At 32.3% G+C, this 21,215-nt stretch overlaps 1 protein-coding gene across 2 annotated transcripts in view; it reads right to left on the bottom strand.

Moving 5' to 3' along the window:
- Window positions 1-1,994: 1,994 nt before the first annotated feature.
- Dnaaf3 (Dynein axonemal assembly factor 3) overlaps window positions 1,995-21,215 on the bottom strand; it is a 62,761-nt gene continuing 43,540 nt past the window's right edge. For both annotated transcript variants that reach the window (XM_076453167.1, XM_076453177.1), the window contains 4 exons: window positions 17,377-17,485; window positions 15,673-15,747; window positions 7,866-7,947; window positions 1,995-3,180 (listed from right to left, as the gene is read on the bottom strand). In XM_076453167.1, coding sequence (XP_076309282.1) covers window positions 3,094-3,180; window positions 7,866-7,947; window positions 15,673-15,747; window positions 17,377-17,485 — 353 coding nt within the window. In that variant the 3' untranslated portion in view covers window positions 1,995-3,093. The remainder of the gene's footprint in view (window positions 3,181-7,865; window positions 7,948-15,672; window positions 15,748-17,376; window positions 17,486-21,215) is intronic.

Genomic DNA, 21,215 nt, shown 5'->3' with positions numbered 1-21,215 from the left:
ATAAGTTTAAAATTCAACAAAAAAGGCTTACCAGCTCCCTGAATCACAAACTAACAATTCTTAAAAGACCTTTTGCAATGTCTTTGGTTTCAAATATTGACTGTTTTTTTCCTTCGTAATATTATGCACGTTTGCTCTATGTCTCAACTGGAACGGAAATCACAAAGATTAAAACGTTTTTAACGGTCCAAGTCTTCCAACTTACCGTTCACTCATTGGATCGATTTTTAACAAACATTTAAATATATTTTAGCTTTTTATTATGTTTTTAATATTTATTTAAAGGCTTAGCATGGCAAGGTGGTTAGGGCGCCCGACTCGTAATCTGAGGTTGCGGGTTCGAATCCTCGTCACACCAAACATGCTCGCCCTTTCAGCCGTGGGGATGTTATAATGTGACAGTTAAGTTCACTTATATGCAAAAATGGCTCGTTTGGGTTGTAGTAGGTCGAAACGTTGTTCGCTCTTCTATGTAAAATATTTTCTCAACCCAAACGATCCGTTTTTGCATATAAATTTCTCAACAAGTGGGTTTCTCGACATCACTGAGTTAAGTTCACTATTCGTTAATAAAAGAGTAGCTCAAAAGATGGTGGTCTTATGCTGCTAAATTAGGAATGGCTAGCGCAGATAGCCCTCGTGTAGTTTTGCATGAAGTTTTAAAACAATCAAACAAACTTATTTTAAAACAGGTCAGTGAGAAATTAAAAATTGTGATAATCAGTTGAATTTCGTTTATTTATTGGGCAAAAATTTTCATGATTTTTAGAAGTACTCATGTGTGTGTGGATTGTGTGAAAATTCATAGTTTCTTCCATTTTCCCATACTCTGGTATTATGAGCACCTTATCTTTAAACCGATAATTAATTATTTTTCAATTAATTTAAATTAATGTTCAGTTCTGCATTGATTATTTAAAAGATATGGTAAGTTAAAGTAGCGAATGTGCTGTTTATCTCTAAAATGCTTGCTCCGACTGAGTCTCTAACATGATTGTCAAACAAAATAAAACTTAAGTTCATTTTTGAACAGTTTTTAAAAATACAAATATGATTATAATCATGTTTCATTATTCTCTTGAAAATACTCTTATTCAACACAGAGGAAATGATCGTCAAGAATATGTTTTTAAAATTTAGCAATAATTTTTACAACCCAAAATCAGGTGTCAAATTTTGTCTAAGGATAATAAACTACATATGTAAATTCTTCAACAAAAACAGACCAATAGTTCATTTGACTTTCATTGTAGGAATGTGCAAAACATTTGGCCAAAATTGGATTGTTTTTAGCCATTCATATTAGAGGCAGTTAATTTAGAGCAGCAAAAACTACAGGGTGAAAGTATGTACAGGTACATAAGTATTGTCTAGGCTAAGGAAACCAAATCAAGCTTTGAAAAAATTATACAGGTGGAAGTTATTATTCATTTTCAACTTTTAAGCATAAATATTTCATTAAAGAGCATTTAATGTCATGCAAAGTAGTTTCCTTTTAGCTTTTATAGGTTGTTTAAACACTGTTGATTGCCATGGATTAGTACAACGTTTTGGGAGGTAAAGTTGTTTTGTTAGAGCAAAGCAACTTTGGGCCAATTGCCACATCCACCCAGGAATCTAATCTTGGTCTCCACCATTGCGAGTTGATAAACTTACCACTGTCCCATGGGGGGACTTTAAAGCCACTATACTAGAAAAAGGCACAGAAAGAGTCAAATTTAAAGTCTCTCAAAAATGTTTAGAATTATCCTCAAAAGTAGCTTTTGAGCTAACTGCTTGTTGTGTGGAATTAATAATCTGGAAATTTATACTGTAAATTGACTTGCCAATCAAAAGAAAACGTTTATTTAAGTTTTTAGTATTATTATTACGAAAATCCAAAGTATCTCTGAATGATCATAATACCTTGCTGACAAACAGTTATTCATTATATGAATGAGGTGCTTATATATAGTAAGTACCAGTTTTGAAACTTGTTTCAGGTTAAAATTTATTCTCAGTAACATCATTTTATACATTACAGAAACTGAAATAAATGATACTGGCAAGGATTACATGATACCAGTACACCTGTGTGATGAAACAATCTAAAATTTGTTTATTACAGAAAACATATTTTCTGTTTCCTGATTTGCTTCACGTTACTATTCTTCAACAGATGTAGTTAAACAAAACCACTTTAGTTATAATTAATTATATTGTTCAAGGAGAAATAAATAAACAGATGTACTGAACAAATTAAAATGATGGATAATTATTTGATCTGGTCAGTTAGAAAGCATTCAATATTACAGCAACCATAATTTTATTTAACTATAGTAAAATCATTATATGATGTAAGAGCAGACCTAATGGATTCTAAGAATACTTTATAGTTATAAAAATATTAATGCTGTATATATATCTGTATCCTCATTTTAAAAAAAAGAAATATGACCTGTGTATAATATTATGACCTTCAAGCAACTTATACTTTATGTAATTAAAAATATTTTGTTTCTTCACATTCATCAACATTCTATTTTTGATAGTCTAAATTTTTAGTACTAAATGATACATGAACCATTTATATTTAACTCAATATAATGAGCAAGTGTAAAAACTATATTTTTTTAGATGTTGTGATATTGCATGCATTTTAATTATATTTTATCATATTGAAGATTTTGACTTAAATATAACTATTTTTTACTACAACTCATTGATTTATATACAATGGTTGTCAGTCTTACAAAAGAAAAGAAACCATGAGAAATAATATCCTCATTTTATATATATATTTTAAAGAATGAAAAGAAAAGAAGAAGAAAACTAAAGTTATTTTTCATTTTGTCACCAAAAAATTTATTAAAACAAATTTTAAGAGTGCAGTAAAGGTTATTAAAAGTTTTTTAAAAAAGCATACATAAAACAAGCTATTAATACAGCAAAGAAATGGGAAAAACAACTGAAACATCAGTTTATTCAATATGTAAGTTTGTACATAAAAATCCAAGCTTACTAAAGCACAACAGAGTACTATAAGTAGCAAAACTTGGTAGACTACTAAGTAGAAATGCTCTTCAAATGTTATTCAAAGAAATTTCTTTCTTCTTAACTTTCACTGTTGTCTTCTGGTTTGTTTCCATGAAATATAAATTTTATGAAATTGTTTTTTTTTGGTTCTGGACACCTGACAACCTAAGAATAAAACATGATAGAACAGTATTTGTAAATATGTACTGGTAAATAAATAAAATATCTTTATGTATTAAAATGATATTCTTGATATGAGTGAAAGAAGTAGTGAGATGAAACAAAGTTCATCACTACTTCTTAAGGGTTTAGTGAAGAAAGATCTAGTGATTGTTTAAGACGTTTAGCCCGGTAGCTATTTATAAGCCCATGAATCATGATAAAAAGGTGAATCTATGCTGCTTATTTTAGGTGGTCTGGCATAAGATGTTATAAAGTATCTAAAACGTGATTAACTCTGCACCTAGGAAGCCACTGTAATACTTTCATTTAGTAGAGAATTTAAGGTTTATAAATATGGTGATCATAAGATCTTAATTGCTAAAACAAATGAGCAGTCTACCAGGAATATATAGTGTTAAATAAGGCTGAATAGAAACTGTCTAGAGAGACCGTGTAAAACTACTTGCATGCTATATCTTTAACTAAAACTGCTGTTAGGTGGTGACTTAAACCAAACTACTAGACTGTACAAAGTCTGTAGGAGTAACTCCACCAGAAACTCAGCTCCTGAGTGTGTTGATTTATATAATTAGAGCCCAGAACAGAATATGCTATTTTCACAGATGATGTAATTAATCTAAGTTTAACATCAGTATGTGGCACTAGAGCAGCTAAGATATCTTAAACCAAATGCTTGAATTGAGCAAATCATAAAGATGAGGAAAGGTAATGTTTCAAGAAGAGAGCAAGACAGGAACTATGGTTACTACAGTTGTATCAGTTTTGTACTGATATCTTTCCCTGTGTTCTTCAAATGGTCAAATTAGTCAACAAGTGCTTGGAAGATGAGGGGCTATAAATGCTACCAAGCCTATAATAGTAAACTAGTGAAGCTGATCAGACCTAGCTGCTGATTGAGGAGGTAACTGCTATCTGTTTGTTCCTTCAGGTTTGTTGAGTGGTTCAGTGTCAGCATTACATAGCATGTGTCTGTGAAAGTATGTGGACACAAGGAAATTGTATTTGATACACAAGAGCTAGAACTGCCTTGATGTGATGGTGTGTCATATATTACAACACAAAATACCACTCTATATATTAAAATTTTTTTCCTCACAGCATATAGAAAAGCTTGAATCCATATACAGAGTGATCATTGCAGATTTTAGCTCAAGTAATGAAATCTTTTATTTATATTTACAGGTCTTACATAAGTTTTCTACAAGCACAGCTTGTGCAATAAATGAACTGTAGATCTGTGATGAAGTCATAAAATATCAAATGAAATATGCATAAGAGCTGTGGACTTCATGAGAGTGAATACAGATCGACATTAAAGATCTTACTAATATAAAAGTGGTGTTTCAGGATGTTTTGTAAACACAGTTCAAAATTATACCACCAGGTAATGTTGTTGAAGTGACACCTGAGACACTTTATTCCCTTTTGAAGAATTATTCTGCAACTGTTCAGACATTTACCTCTCAAAGAGCACCATATATATTATGATTATGAGTTGGAACAAATGTTGGCAGAGCATATGAAGAAGAATTGATCAAAACTACCAGTACAGATAGTGGTATTATGGGTGTTAAAAAAAACAAACTTGAGCTAGTAGAGAATGAGTGAGTGAAAATGGGCTATACTGTGTGAAAATCCACAGTCTTAAGAGAAACCTGAAAATTTTCATACATGAAGGAAAAAGAGCAGCACTCTGACATCAAAAATGGATGGCTGAGGTCTATTGAGAAAAGATCTTAAAAGTGTGAGTTAGAAAAGCATTAATAAGAGGGGTTTTAAAATGAGAACATATCCAGCAGAAGATCAAAGGATGGAAGGACCACACTGTGGGAAAGACCTATCAAAATGAGAGAAACAGTCTGACATCAGATTCAAACCCCAAAGACATGGTGAATATGAAGAATGTTTTTTTCCAAGAAAGAAGGTCCAGAGCTACAAAACACAGGACCCAGCAGCAAATGCCTCTTTAGATTGAATAAAGTAACAACCATGGAACTGTCCAAGTGAATCATCATAAGATCACCAGACAAACATGAGCAAAAAAAACAAGGATAATAAGTCAGAATTATCTCCACAAAGTTGATATGCAGAAAGTTCTTTAGAAACCAGTTCCAGGCAAGAGTGGTGTTGAGAGCTGTCTTCCAACCAGGAAAAGAAGCAATGATGTAAAGATGCAAGTTGAACTAGTGGAAGAGTGGTATACCCTAAGTTATGTTGGAGTGATTGAACCATTAACACAGAGGTGTAGAGAGGAAGTTAAAGACACAAGAATGGATAAGAAACCACAGGACATATTATAATGATGACCTAGGGTCCAATGAAAAAGGACATGTGTGCATGATAAACAGAAATCATGCCTCCTAGGGAGGTAACAGACTCCCCAAAATGAGAGAGAGAAGAGCTTTGGATATCAAAGCTCACCATGCTGTGAATACACAAGGAAGAGAAGATTGTGCTTACCTCAAACATAAGGTGTGGAAAACCTCCATGTGGACAAGAAATTAAGTGGGAATCAAAACAGACTTGGAAAATTAGACCAGTCAGACCAGGCAATAGGCCTTTTAAAAAGAGTGGAAGAAGAAACTGCTAATGTCTGTCAAGATGGGAAACATTGAGACAAAAATATAATAATGGAAATGATGGAAAATATGTGAAATGTCAAATATGGTTAAACAACATAGGAAAGAGGGCCCAATGCAAACTGAGGAAATCATCCAACCAGATTTGAGGAACAATGTGAAACTGATTTAGAGTTGACAAGTTGGCCAGAAAGAGTTAAATCCATGGCAGTATGGGGAGGACAAAAAGAAAGGAGTAAAATTTCTGAGTTGGATGGGAGAGGGGTTATAAAGTTTCCTAGTCAACATAAAGGATACCACGCGCCACTGATGATTAAGATGCAAAGGAATGGCAGGAAGAGAATGATGAGAAAGAAGAGGTGGAGTAGGAATGAGGAGATGATGAAAATGAAAAATAACATGTAGAACTATAGGGTCACTGGAGAAGGAAAAAACAGAAACAGGAGGGTAATTTGGGAGAGACTGGCAGTGATAGGACAAGATTCAAGGATTGGTTTCAATGAAAAATCACCACCAATAGTTGTGATAGTGAGCCATGCAGTAGGGGGATGCATGAACAGAAATGAACAAGGAACATGAGATGGAAAGCTTCACATGACTTCTGAGGATGGAAAACAGAGGACCAGCAAATCAGAAAATCAAGAAAACAAGAGAAGATTTCAGATAAGTAGCCAAGGACTGGGATTCCAAGGAGCCAGAAGCACTTCCATAGACCAATTCTGTAAGTAAATGGGCAAGATAAAAGTTTCATTTATAAAAGAAAGGTATAGATAGGAACATATAACTCAGGTGTTCCTAAAACAAGGAAATTATGTCAAAATAAAGACAGAAGAGGAAGAAATGGAAACAATAGGTGTCTTCCACCAAGGCTGTTGAGGTCATAAAAAGAACTTCACAGAAGAGGTGAAGGACAAAGATAAAAAAAAAATGGTAAAGATAAATATATACAAAAATTATCAGATAGCTGTAAAAAAATGAGAAAAAAAGCAGAAAAGACATAAGAGATTGATTCAATAAGAAATAGGAAAGACAAGAACAATATGAAAGATGAGGAACAATGCAGAGTTATAACAACAGAAATACACAAAGTAAAACAACCAAAATGATATTAAGATATACAGGTAAAAAAGATAGAATATCACATACCTGCTTTAGGAGCATAGAAAGCTAAAAAGGATGAAACACCTGTCCCTCATTAGGTAGTGAAGTGCCAGAAACAAAGGTTGGAGATGAAAAAACTGGCCAGATTTGTCTATAAGTGAGGCAGGTTCTAAAGAAGTCCAAGAAACAACATGTTTAAAGACCTGAACTGGAGAAAAAGTAGACAGATTGAAACCAACCACCTGATTCATAAATCTGGAAACATCATCAGAGAACTTGTTAGTTCATCATGGTTCATTGCAGCTTGATAAGTTTGTAGAAAACACTTCACCACAGAGTGATACCCAAGGAAGCTAAAGGGGTAACAACTGAATATCAAAGTCAATAAAAAGAAAAGCAATTTTAGTCACTATTGAACCAATTGAAAAAAATGCTCGGGCCTCAAGAATTTTTTTTACTGTTTCAGATGGCATAGACTGTTGAAAGAAGCTTAAAGGGCCAATGGTAAGGGAAATCAAAATTGCAATAAGAAAACTTTGAGGTAATAATGGTGCAAAGAGGTGGAAGTAGCATTTCTGAAACCTATGTATCAGTGTTGTTCTTGCATTATTAAATAGTTTAGGTTTCAGTTTCTGTATTCTATTTAATGAATTAAAATTTAATTTTAATTTTCATTTCTTGACACTTAGATAATCTGTTTTACTGTCCCTATTAAGAGGTTATAACTGTTTCAATACAATTTTCGATGTTTAAATAGCTTGTGTGTTTCAGTTCAAGTTTCTGCTTCAGTATAATTAACTACTTTTTTTTAATAACCCAATATAAGTTCAATAACATACTTTTAAGATGATAATTATCCTTATTTTAATTTTAATCTCTAATTTTCTAACTTGTGAGATCCAATGCAAAACTCTTACGTAAATGTGTCCGACATTGAAAATTACAGTGTAATTTTTCTGAACAAAAATAAGAACATAAAAATCTCACTTCACATCCTGCAGCTTCAGCCATATTTGTAACTTTCTTCAAATACTCTGCTTCCTGTTCAGATGTCAGGTCCAATATAAACCTATGGTTATTAAAAAGTAGTCAGCATTTCGTCAAGAGGAGGATGTTATGTAAAAATGCCAATTTTATATTTGAGGTTAACATGGCAAGAATCATAAAAACTTCTTAATTAAAATAGTGAATAATCTATCTCAAAAGAAAAAAATTTGAGAAGTAAAATTATATAGAAGAGTGAAGGATATGTTTTACACCAGAAGTAAAATCTATTTCTACTCATTAAAATATCTACAAAACTACTCTTTTTTTTAAACATTATTGAACAAATTAGGTTATTTATCAAACAATGAAGAGAAAACTATGTCAAAAGATGTACTGTCTTATCTAGAAGGTAGTTATACCAAAATTATCTTTCTAATGAAAAACATGAGTGAAATTATTAAATAGCTTTCTGAGTGTTTTTCATTAAATTTGAGTTTTAGTACTCACATCTTCAATATATGAGTTGTAAATGAAAATGTACTACAAAACAAAGAAACATGGAGAATATTCAATTCACAGAATTATTTATTTAATAAGATATAATGTAATAAATATCCTACTGCTTCCAAACAAACTGAAATTCAGTAGGGTAGTTACTATTGATTTCTATCAAAACATAGATCATACACCAATTTAAGTCAAAATAAATAAGCTTTATGTTTTAAAACCTTTGAATTAAATCAGATTTAATTTTTCACATTTTTCAAAAGTTTAAAGACAATAACATTTTTACAGTTGAAACAGACAAGAATCTATAGGATGGAATTTGTTTGCAAGTGATGGCAAAATATAAATATTTACTATGAAAGTTGTTTCAATTTTAATGAAGCTAAGTCTAGGCTTTTATGGGCTTAATGCATGGTTACATACTGGAAATTTTATAATACAATGAAACTTATAATTATTACCTACAGAATTTTGTTAAATAGTGTGTGTGATTTTAGAGTAAAGTCACATTATGCTGTCTGCTATGTCCACTACAGGGAGTTGAGCCCCAAATTCTAGCTTTGCAAGTCCATAAACTTACCACTGTCCCACTAGGGAAAAGTAATTAGCTTACTGAGTGCATTATTAGGCACATATTGAAGTAATTTAAATGAAATATGATTCAATCTTGTTGAAGACATATGGATAAGTTGTATGACTTATGAAGTTTGGACAGAAAAAGAGAAAACACAGTATCACAGTAGTGTGCATAGAGAAAATACATTCAAAGAGAGTAGAAACTCTTGTCAAAAACTGCATCATTTGTATTAAATGATATCACAGTACACTTATTCTTAACATTGTGTTCTTGATGATTCCTATCCAAATGACAGTGAAATTGATAAGAGTAAGCCTGTTGAAGAATAGCAAAATATTTGTTAAGTTATGGAACCAGTGCTATAAAACACACCTACACAGATAAAAGTTGTACCTAAAACATGCCAGATGATGTATACAAAGCTGAAAGACATTACCAATTGTAATAGAATAGATATAATTTATTTTAGGAAAAACATGAATGCAGGGGTTAAAAAAAAGATTAACTGGTACAGACTTTGATAAGTCTTACAAACTAACTGATAATAACACTTAAACTTGACTGGATTAAACAAGTCTAAGTTTGATGCCTTGACTAATGATATTGCATCTTTAGGTAATACCTATATAACACCTGTTTAATTCTATTTGGGGATTCTCCTGATTAAAAACACTATTGTATTATCTGAGAGAATACTTTCTACAAGTTGACTGTTTCTCTATCAAGATTGTAGAAATCAGTCACCAAGAACTGATATCTAACCATACTTGTACTTTAGCAAAAATCTTTAAGCAAGAGATCAATGGTGTTGCCATCCTAGTTTGAGATGACAAATGAGTATATATATATATATGCATTCCAAGTACAAAATTACTCTCTATAGCAACAGCTCTCACTTGTTAAACTAACGATATTCTTACATGTATCCACATGCATGTGTTAGTTCTTACCACATATCTTGCTGATAGGAGAAATGATGATGTGGCAATTACTCATCATATATTCCAAATTGATGCAGAAGTACTTGCATCAGGATATAATAACATAATATAACTGTTAGATACATTTAGGAGTACCTTGAATTCCCTTTATGTAATACATAACATCCAGTGCCATTCTCTCTACAAATGGGGTATACTTAGAATCCTGCAAAAGAATTCAACCTGTGAAAGATTTTCAAAAAGTGTATTGAGTAGGAGAAAAATAAATAGTTGCATAAACACTGGAAGCTATTACACATGGTTTTACCAACATGATCACTTTTTTACATTGAAAACAAAATATTGATAGATAGATACCTCCTCTCAGTCAGTAACATTTCTCATTCTTCCACTACCTTCTACTGCATTGAAAAGACATTTTCTCCCTTGATGTCCTAATTTTTATACCCCGAAACTTTGATCTGCTCATTTAGTGTGCATACAGCATGTGACAACCCTCCACCAATAGATGTTACACCCTGCTAGACTAGCTGGCTCCCTCTACACTACTTGATGTGAAACTTACTTTCGAGATTAGGCCCAATGATAAACAAAAGAACATGAGAAGTAGGGAGGAAGGGTAGGAAGTGTGCAAGGTAATATGTGGAGGATCTCATGTACAATCAAATCCAGTATACACAGTGTACAGTAGCCAGCCCAATTTGACCTTTACTAATATATACATCAACCCCTCCTGTAAGAAAACAGAGTGCCACACTTCAAGAAACCAAAATTATAACGAGGAAGCAGGCAAATGGAATCTACCAGATAAATTTCCAAATTAACCATAAAAGACAGGATATCCAACTAACTGAACCTGAGCTTATGGAAAAGTGTTTAACCCTTTCACACCAGGCTCATGTAATTTGCAGAAAAAGTGTCCTTAATTTCACTTGCAAAACAGTACATATGATAATTGAGATTTTTACTCTATCCTCTAGAAACTGGTAATACTTTGATAAAAATCATAGTTACTTTGTACAAAAATAAAGGTAATATTTTAATTAAGTGTTTTTATTAAAAATTTGTTACTTATGTATTGTAGTTACTTGCATTCAAACTATTAATAAATTAAATGCAAGATGATTTTCATTTTAAATATAAAGATACTTTTCTTTGTATTATAGTTTTCATATTTCATTTACATAATCTCTAAAACTTCCGAAATGAATATAAAAAGTTCTTAAGGTAAATGCTTATATTTTATTTTTCATTTTCTCTACCACATCACTAACTCTAGCTATCATCATCAATAACAATGCAATGAAATGATTAAAATTAGAAAACAGAAAAACAAACAAACAGTATAACCTTTTAATGTTTTGTAGAATATTTTAAAGATTTTCTTTCAGTTAAATTCACAATTTCAGGTCTTATCCTCTTTACATGTAGTTAATTTTTAATGTTTCCTTTCATATTCTTGTGCTTTATCACTTAAATATGATTTACCTCAACACAAGTTGTCCGTGCCTTTGAGGCATATAACAGTGTCTTTGGCAGAGATGCAAAACCCATCAGCAAAATATGATGTATATTGAAAAAAAATGTTTAAGCCTTTCAGTTATGCATTATAACACACAAATAATACATAATTAACTAAAATATAAAGGTAAGACCTACATACAATGTAACTGTTTCTTTAATTATAACATAATAAAGTAAGAAACAACCACAAGTGATATAATTGATCAAGCAGCCAACAATACTACAGTCAGCTCTATGTAATATGTGATAAAATTCTGTGCAAATTTCAAAACAATATTTGTTAGATTATAATGTAAAATAATATTTGTCTAAAGACTGTATATATGCATATGCAATATCTACATGTAGGTTATAAAGTTTAAACAAATCTGTTGAAGATGGGTGTGGCAGTTATCAGGGATTGACAAGGTTTCCTACTTGTTTCAACTATATTTATCCAGAGATCTCTGAAAGGTGTGTGCCAATAGGTTGAGTAATCATCTTATATTCTAGATCTACATTTACACAACTGCCATTATATTATTCAAGATAATGAAGTGTCAAAGTAGAAACTTTTCATAGCTTGTTGGTCATATAACAGTATATGTAAAGTTTTAAGTAGTTTTTAAAGGTTTCTTTTGAAATAAGATGTATAAAAATCTGAATCATAACATACATTATGGTGTTAAGCTCATTCACATATGATGATACTAAAAGTGTTTAATTAAATTTTGAATGTAACACAGTGATGTGTACAGAAAAGTGTTTATAGCAGTACCTTTTTGAAAATGGTTAAGCCTCAACTGAATCACTTGATATTATAAGCAGGAAACTAACAATTATAACCTCAACTGTATGAGAAGGGAAGAAACATCATGCATCAAGTATTATAAGGAAAATGTGGAATTCCTTTTGTTGAGCAGGAATAAGGTTCAATCTACCTGAACCCAGTATTATGAGGAGGATTCAGCATTGGGTGGTCCAGCTTCCACCAACATCAGCACAGCCAGGATTAAACCACTAGGTGGTAGAAGGAAAGAGAGTTCCCAGCTTTGCTCTCTTCTGAATGTAGTGTCATGGCATATAATGTCAAGATGTGCATTCTACACTTGTGAAAAAGCCTCTAATGTCCACAACCCCAGAGGCTGGGAAGTAGTAAGGACTTCCAAACTCCACTCAAGGAAAGGAGGAATAAACACCACTGGGGAGTCTGGAGGGATGTCACATCAGAGAAAGTTTGTTTGTTTTGTTTTTTGAATTTGTGCAAAGCTACACAAAGGCAAAGAGAGGTCATATGACACAGAAGGGTTCCAGAGAAGAAACAAGCAGGAATGGGAAATGTAACATTGAAGAACCTGAATAGGACATATGAAGTGATCCAGATATGACCTGAAAGAAATATCATAAATGGAAGGAATGGAAATTGGTACAAAGGCAGAAATGTTCTCAAAGACAGCTGATGTATTGGGAAGGAAGAAATGGTCCTGGTTTAAGGTTGTCATTGGTTTGACCTTTTTTTATAATGGATGTTTCCCATGCCCATAGTACATATATAGTGTTATACCAGGAATGTGTTTGACAAGTCTGCTCTATAATCATAAATTGTTGAAACCAAAAGATTCTGATTGATTAGCCAGGTGAAGAACTGGGAAAGGTGAGGAATGGGAGGATGGGAGTGGTTGAAACATTGTCATAAAGACCAATGACTAAATGTTGTTCAAGGTCATTGGTAAACTAACAGTGTGGAAGATCAGACCAAGAGGGAAAATAGAGAAGCAACATAGGGCATCATATGCTGTCTCCTAGCAAGGGATCTTACAAAAGCCATGCATAAAGCCAGAGAGAAGGAACTGTGGGTGGAGGATGTCCAGCTGAAGTAAACAAAGGAGAGAAAATTCAGGGAGATGGGCAGAGATGATGACAACAGCAGAAGCCTCAGGAGAGGGAATCAAGGTTGAGGTGATTAAAGCAAAGCCACCAAGAGAACACAACAAAGAGTGCTATGGATGAAAGTAATTATTTTGGGAAGGTGGCACATAGGTGAGAAAGCCCTAAATGTGAAGGTCTACCATTCCTGACTGAAGGCATCTACCCCTTAAGCCTGAAGATCAGTAACCAGAAATCAGAAGGGCAGCAGTTTGTTGTTTACCTGGGTGGCAAATACTGATGTGCAGAGCACAATCACTAAAATACTAGAGGATTAAGGGACCAATCCATGGAAATGACCATTTGTGACTTGATAACCAATCCAGAATAAGATACAAAGCAACAAGAATATGATAAGCCAAGAGCTTTAGCTGGTGCACATGGGCCAGAAAAGGAGTTCCAGAGCCTGAAAATAAAGGAAGCTGGACTTGGGTACTTCCTTGTTTGGTGATATATGAGATCACTGTGTAGTTGTAAGAATGCACCATAACCAATAATCCCTCTCAAAAGATGGAGAAAACAAGACATTGTTAGCAAAACAGCTAAAGGCTCTAAAATGTTGGAATAAGCCTGGGTTTGGACAAATAACTCTGGAAATTTTCATGGTATTGAGATATGCATCAGTAATAAGATACAGGTTTGGACGAGAAAGTGAAAGAGGAATACCAGTTGTAGTATTGTCTTTATCTAGCTTAGTAGCAAGGTTGGATCAAAATGAAGGAAAGATAATTGGGTGATTCAAGGGATCCAAGATGAGAGTTCATCAATCATGGAATATACACTGGAGAGAATGCATATATTAACAACTGAGGGTTGGCAATAGTTACAGTAATATGTAAATTCATGATTAGCATTGATTTGTATGAAAAATGATAATTAAAGTCAGTAACATACCAGAATGTAAAAATGAGCAAAGTAAAACTTAGGTATAAAAAGGAATAAACATGAACGAAGTCCAAAATATGAAAGAAAAAATTGAAAACAAGCAAGAGGTCTATCTGACCCATACTAGCTAATTGAGAAAGTTTGCTTGTTTTTGATTTCATGCAAAGCTATACGAGGGCTATTTGTGTTTGCTTTTTCTAATTTAGCAGCGAAAGGCAAGAAGGAAGGTAGTTGCTCATCACACCCATTACCAACAAATAGCATTATTGATTGTGCCTCCACTGTTAAAAGGGCAAGTATGTTAGGTGGAACAGAGATTCAAAGCTGCAACTCTCAGATTGCAAATTGAGCATCTTAACAATCTCACCATGCCAGGCCTCAAGAATGTTAGGTTCACATCAAGGAGAATAGAAAAAGCCACCTGTTCTAGGATAGTGTGTTGTGCTCCTATTCATGGAGGGTTACCACATGCTCTATGCATGCTGAATGAGTAGTTTGAACTTTTGGGGTATAAAGGATAGTGCTTCAAGCAAGAAAATTTCTTTTCAATGCATTAGAGGGCAGTGGAAGATTAAGAAAAGCTATTGTGTGAAAGGAGGTATGTGTTGTATAAAAACTGCTGATTCCTTTTAAAGTGAGTTATTGCTATTGACATACTCTGCTGTGATACAACATATGCTCAAATTGGTCAAAAACAACAAAAACAACTCAACAAAGATTGCAGAGTATGAAGTTTGGAAAAAAAATCAATGTGGAGTTAAGACTGAAAAGATGATATGGTTTTGACTTTCTACAGTTGTTTGAATACTGTCTACAGCAATTAACACTGAGTGTATTGAAACTGAAACAGATGGTATCATACACTCAAAAATATGTACCTGAAGGCAAATTCTGTTACATGTTGGCTAGTATTGAAAGTAATAAATGGTCTTATCCATGTAAAGACAGTCCTGCTACGTTTCAAGTAAGGGGTATACTTTCTGAATCCAGTGTGACAGCAGTGATTCACCTACACTAGCTTGGTATTGCCAAAGTTGAGTATTGTGCAAAAAAGTGTCAAAATGTGATTTCTGGATTCAAAGGGCACAGAAAATACACAAAAAGTAACAATCACATCTAAAGGTGCTCAGAATATTACAACAATCATTGTTAATATTTACTATGAATTGGACAATGACTGAAAGTGGAATATGGATACTTTGTGTACACAGTATAAGAAATATGACAATTTTTATAAGTAATTTATGAAAAAGAATAAAACGGATTTTCTGATAATTTTTGTGATGAACATAATACATATTAATAAAGAAATTTGAAGGATGGGTGAACTTCCCATCTTATAAACCCTTGTTTTATCAATTCAAAGACACAATAAATCACAGAAACTGTTTTAAACAATCTTCAGTTAATTATTTGTAAAAAAAGAAGTTATTAGATTTTGTAATAACTCTTGTTTATTTAAACTCACTTGGCTGTTTCTACTAAAACAACAGCACCTGGCTTCAAGAAAGTTGAGAATTCTGGAGTGAAGTGGTGAACCATACTGTAAGAAAAATATAAACATACTTTTGTAAGTTCACAAGAATTTATGGATAAAAAAAATAACTTAATTTCCACTCTTAATGAAATAAGAAGATAATAATGTGAATATTGAATAAAAAAATCCATGAATAATAAGTAAACTACTATACTTATTATAAATATAAACATAAAATATAAACATATTTTTGTAAGTTCACAAGAATTTATGGATAAAAAAAATAACTTAATTTCCACTCTTAATGAAATAAGAAGATAATAATGTGAATATTGAAAAAAATCCATGAATAATAAGTAAACTACTATACTTATTATTGAAAACAACTCAATAAACATACACAATAAATAAAAAGAGTGAAAACACTTGTCTGACACTAATAAATTCTAAGATCAATTAAATAATTTACAAAATAAAATTTAATGATACCTGCATTGCCAGAGCTCATCTAATTTACAAGTCATGTAATGGATCTTTTCATCTAATTTACAAGTCATGTAATGGATCTTTTCATCTAATTTACAAGTCATGTAATGGATCTTTTCATCTAATTTACAAGTCATGTAATGGATCTTTAATTGACTTGTACCCTTGAGCAATTATTGTGAAATGTTTTTTTCAGAGAATAGTAAAATGCTATATGAACAATCCAATCAAACTATCACAAAAATTATCTGAACATGTGGTTCACAGAATAAAGTGATATAAACTGATATTGATCTGTGAAACTGAGCTAAGTAGCGTATTTGTATATTTGTACATACAAATAATTTTTATCAAAATTTATTATTAACTAAAACATTACAAAGTGTAAGTTGCTGTCACCTGGATTGTTCAAAAAATATTGCCATTTATACTTATAATTATTTTGAAATGAAATCACTGAAGCAGTATTAGTATTTGTCTGTAGTGGAAAACATTCTTCTTAAAACTGTATAGATGTATTAAACATAGATGTTGAAAAGTACAATAGTATGAATTGAATTTTTCATTACCACTGAAAGTAAGTTATATAAAATGACCAGAAGTAGATTATAGAAGCAAATTTGCCCATTACCTATGTACCATAAATGTTTTCCTATCAGAATATAGAGCTGATCTCATCTATTAAACTTCTTTCATTAATGGTTATTTGAAACATGCAAGTGCTTTAGTTTTTAATTGTTAACAGATTATAAAAACATGTATGCATTTATATAATTTCTGTGCATCCTCTTTCTGCATATTTTTTTTGTAGAAGTTGTAATTTTTCCAAAATGTACAATATGTATGTGTGTGTGTTGTTGTTTTTTTCTTATAACAAAGCCACATCAGACTATCTGCTTTGTTCACTAATGTAACCCCTGATTTTAAATGGTGTAAATCCAAAAGCTTACCACTGTTCCAGCAGGGAACAAAAATATATAGTATGTTTTAAACAGTTTTATCATTAAGATTAGAGCATTCAAGTAATGTTTCAGTTTGAATGACTGAGTCAGCATGACAAATCTTTCAATCTTTTTTGTTATACAAGCAAACCTGTTGTTGTAAAAAGTTTCAATACCATTTTTGTACATTTCACATAAAATAACATGGATTTGTTAATGTTTCAGAAAGAAGCATAATATATTAAATAAACAAAACAGCTGAACTTACCTATTAGAAAAGTAAACCATATCAAACAACTTTTGATAGTGTGCTTTCCTATTCAGATAAGAAATAAAGTTGACAGGAAGAAATGATACTTGGAACATGTTAAGATCAGCTGTTATAAAGAAAACAATAATGGATATACATATAAAACTACAGTATCTTTTTTGATGTTCAAAACAAGCTTTCAGCCTACATGATTTGAAAAATTTAACAAAGAAAAATTTATTTTAATTGATATAACTTTATATATAATCATGTTTTAAATGATCAAATATGTAAGGCAATTAACATTAATATAAAGTAAATAGACTGCAATGTAAAAAAGCAGTCAGAATAAAAGTAGGCTTTGATACAGCTGACTGATCAAAGTACAATATTAAATTACTGCAGCTAATTAAACCAGCTCTAATTTTGGTTTTTGCAAAAAATAACACTCAAACCCTAAAGTAACAATACGTAATATGTTACATATATTTGATTAAAAAATTCAAAGTATTCTAATGTTATTACTGAAATAAATTCTGCTTAAATTGCTATAAAAATAAATATCTTAATTTTAGTACTAATTTAAAGATTCTGAAATTCCAACTACATAAGGAGTCAGTTCCTGCTTGCTCTAACAAAAGATGGGATTTCTTTTTCCATGCAGTATTAAAATAACTCTTACATCTAATACTTTTCATGAGTTTAGTAATAAATCCAAAAAAAAGTCACTTACTTGTCACTTTAATTAAACAGTTGAACACCATTAAGTGCTTAAGTCTAACCTTTCATACATAATCACGTAGTACATTAAAAACAAAACAAAGGAATAATATCACCAATATGTAATCAGAATAATAGTGCCAAGTCAAAATTCATTACTGAACTGTAAGCTGCCACTGCTGTGATAAAGTGGGTAAATAAGCCAAGAAGATGAACAATTCCTGTCAAGAGATGTGAGTTTATGTATGGACAACAGGTAAAATTATAATGCTAAAATAAAGCTTCTCACCCTCTGGAAAAATCAATGTCTATAGTCATGAAATACAATAATACTGTCAACAAAGAACCTGAAGAAAAGATCAGTTTGGTTTTGAATTCTGCATAAAGCTCCTACCTACGCTAGCCATCCCTAATTTTGAAGTTACAGACTAGAAGAAAAGTAGCTAGTTAGCACAGTTAACCACCAACACTTTGGCTATTCCTTTACTAACTAAAAGTGGGAATGACTATTATAACACCCTCATAAGGAAAGGGTAGATATGTTTAGTGATGGGATTAAAAATCCTGACTCACAGATTGTGAGTCAAGAACAAAATAAAACAGAAGCATTGGCTCTACACATTTATAACCTAATCAGTATACTAAAAATCTATAAACAATTGAAATCAACATTGGAAAAGATTATTCAGAAAATGTTTTAATAACTGAATGCAGTATAATATAAAATGTCAATAGTTTATTTTAATATATTAAGAGTGAGAAGTAATATAAAAATTAGAATTTAGATCTTTTCTGATGTACAAACGTTTGAATTACTAATCTTAAATCATCTTTAAACAGCTTAACATTTTAGAAAACTGTTCAACATATACATTGCATGCATACAGTCATCTTTGGAGAATGTTATAATATAACAAAGAAAAATCACAAGACAGTTCAGATCTTCCACCAGCATTTTAAAAACTTCTAGAAAAATGCAATATAGTTACAAGCATCCAACCATCAGCCTATACTCTTTACTATAAAGAACTGACTGTTTCAAAACGATACAAATGTATCTGCATATTTCTTTATGGTGTAATAATTCATAAATAACGTGGAAGATTACAAAAACAACAGACTTTTTAGTTACCACCTCCCAAAACTCATTGTTCTACAGTAAATGGCCAATGTACTGTAACTTTCACTTAATAATAGGTTTAGATTACAACAGAAAGTGTCAGAAAATGTCCTGTTTCATTTTAACCCAAAAATATCCAGTCAGATTAACAATCTGGTGATTGTATTGGCCATGAATAATTCCTGAAGTTAATGTGAACATTTTACTAAACTGAAAATCTATTCCTGACAGATATCTACCTCTTCACATACGAAGCTTTTTTCAGGTCATATTGCTCTCTGTCAACATAATTTTTGCTTGCCACTAGACTTGATACTTTCAATCATTCTCATGTATGTTAATGTGACATATCTGCATAGTAACATGTAAATGAATATACAGTTACCCTCAACCAACAGGAATACAACACTACTCCATATGTAACAAGTGCCCTTTTGTAGCTGTTACCCACTTTGAGATTGGTCACATAAAACCAAACCATACCATAAGTGGTGAGGACAGGTGTGAAATGTGAGAAGATTTACATATCTATGAGAAATACCTTTTTAGTTTCGAAATAAATATCAGCTTCCAAAATGATATTTTACCTCCTGTCACAAAAAGCTAGAATTCCACATTGAACAGGTGCAAGGCTAGTGATAAGATGATACTCCTTCAGAAAGCACCAAAATGAAAAACACACCTGATAGAGACAACACCACTTTTGAGCCAGGTATACTTTTCACCTATTAGTAATGTACCACAAAAAAGGGCAAAAACAAAGGATGGACTTCATGAACAATTACAGAATTAAAGTGATCCATAGGTATGTAGTGGCTGGGGCACAACAGACCATAAATAGGAATTTAACTATAACTAACAGTTGGTAGCATTTGGAATAGAACATCTGGTCTACAGTAGGAAGGACATCATGCTATCTATAGTGGCAGAATATTACAACCCTACTATCAGCTGGATGTTATTGTGTACTCTTAGGAGAACAGGTTTCCATAATCCAACACCCTAATGGTTAAGAACTGGTAAGTGATAACGACTCTCATACACCACTATAAGAAAGTGGGAAAGAGTGTATTTGAGAATCTAGAAGACTGCAGCACAAGAAACAGTGCAATGGGTGACTGTGATGCCCAATTTTGAAGAGCAGAGCAATCACACTGATAGAACTGATGAACCAACACCTGGTAACAATTGAAATTGTACATCAGGTTTGGGTAATTATCTATGTCTGCTTGACTTGTATTAGCCCATGAATGTACAGTCCAGAACCCTCAACAGTAGGTGTAATATGACCTGGTTATGTGATATAACAATGTATATGGAAAAAAAACCCAGAGAGAACATGTTGACAAAATCAGGTTTGGGTAATTATCTATGTCTGCTTGACTTGTATTAGCCCATGAATGTACAGTCCAGAGAGAACATGTTGACAAAGTCGATTAACCAGACATCTAGCAGCATCTGGAATGGGACATCAGGTCCAATGTAGAAAGACCCTCATTGCCATGGATTTTTTGACACGTTATATGAGCGCCAGTCTTACAGTGCAGATTTAAAACTAAGTATACCTGGTCAGGCAACAACTACCACAGAGTGGGAACCAAATATGAAAGAAAAGCTCCTGCAAGAAAAATAAATTGAATGGACATCTTACTACTCACAAAGAAACAGAAGATAGTGAGATGTAAAATAATGCAGAGTTGTCTACAGACTGACACTGATGATGTCTTCCAAAGGAAGGTAATGTAACAGATCTTATGAGAAGTAAGATGAAAAAACATCAGGAGAAACAGAACAATATGTCAGGCAAATCCAAGGTCACAAAAGAGGTTAAGATACCAAGAAATTAACAAACAGAAATGGAAGTGAATAGTTCATAACATTTACCATAAAAAAATCCTGACCAGGCAAAAAATTGGAATGATAATAAATATGGAATACAGAAGAAAGGGTACTAAGTGTGCAGTATTACTCTCTTAAGCAACCATAGTTTCAGGTATAAAGAAACATGCTGCATAAT

Source organism: Tachypleus tridentatus, chromosome 1, assembly GCF_004210375.1.
Source record: "Tachypleus tridentatus isolate NWPU-2018 chromosome 1, ASM421037v1, whole genome shotgun sequence".
Classification (NCBI taxonomy): domain Eukaryota; kingdom Metazoa; phylum Arthropoda; class Merostomata; order Xiphosura; family Limulidae; genus Tachypleus; species Tachypleus tridentatus.
This window is presented reverse-complemented; position numbering and strand designations above follow the sequence as displayed.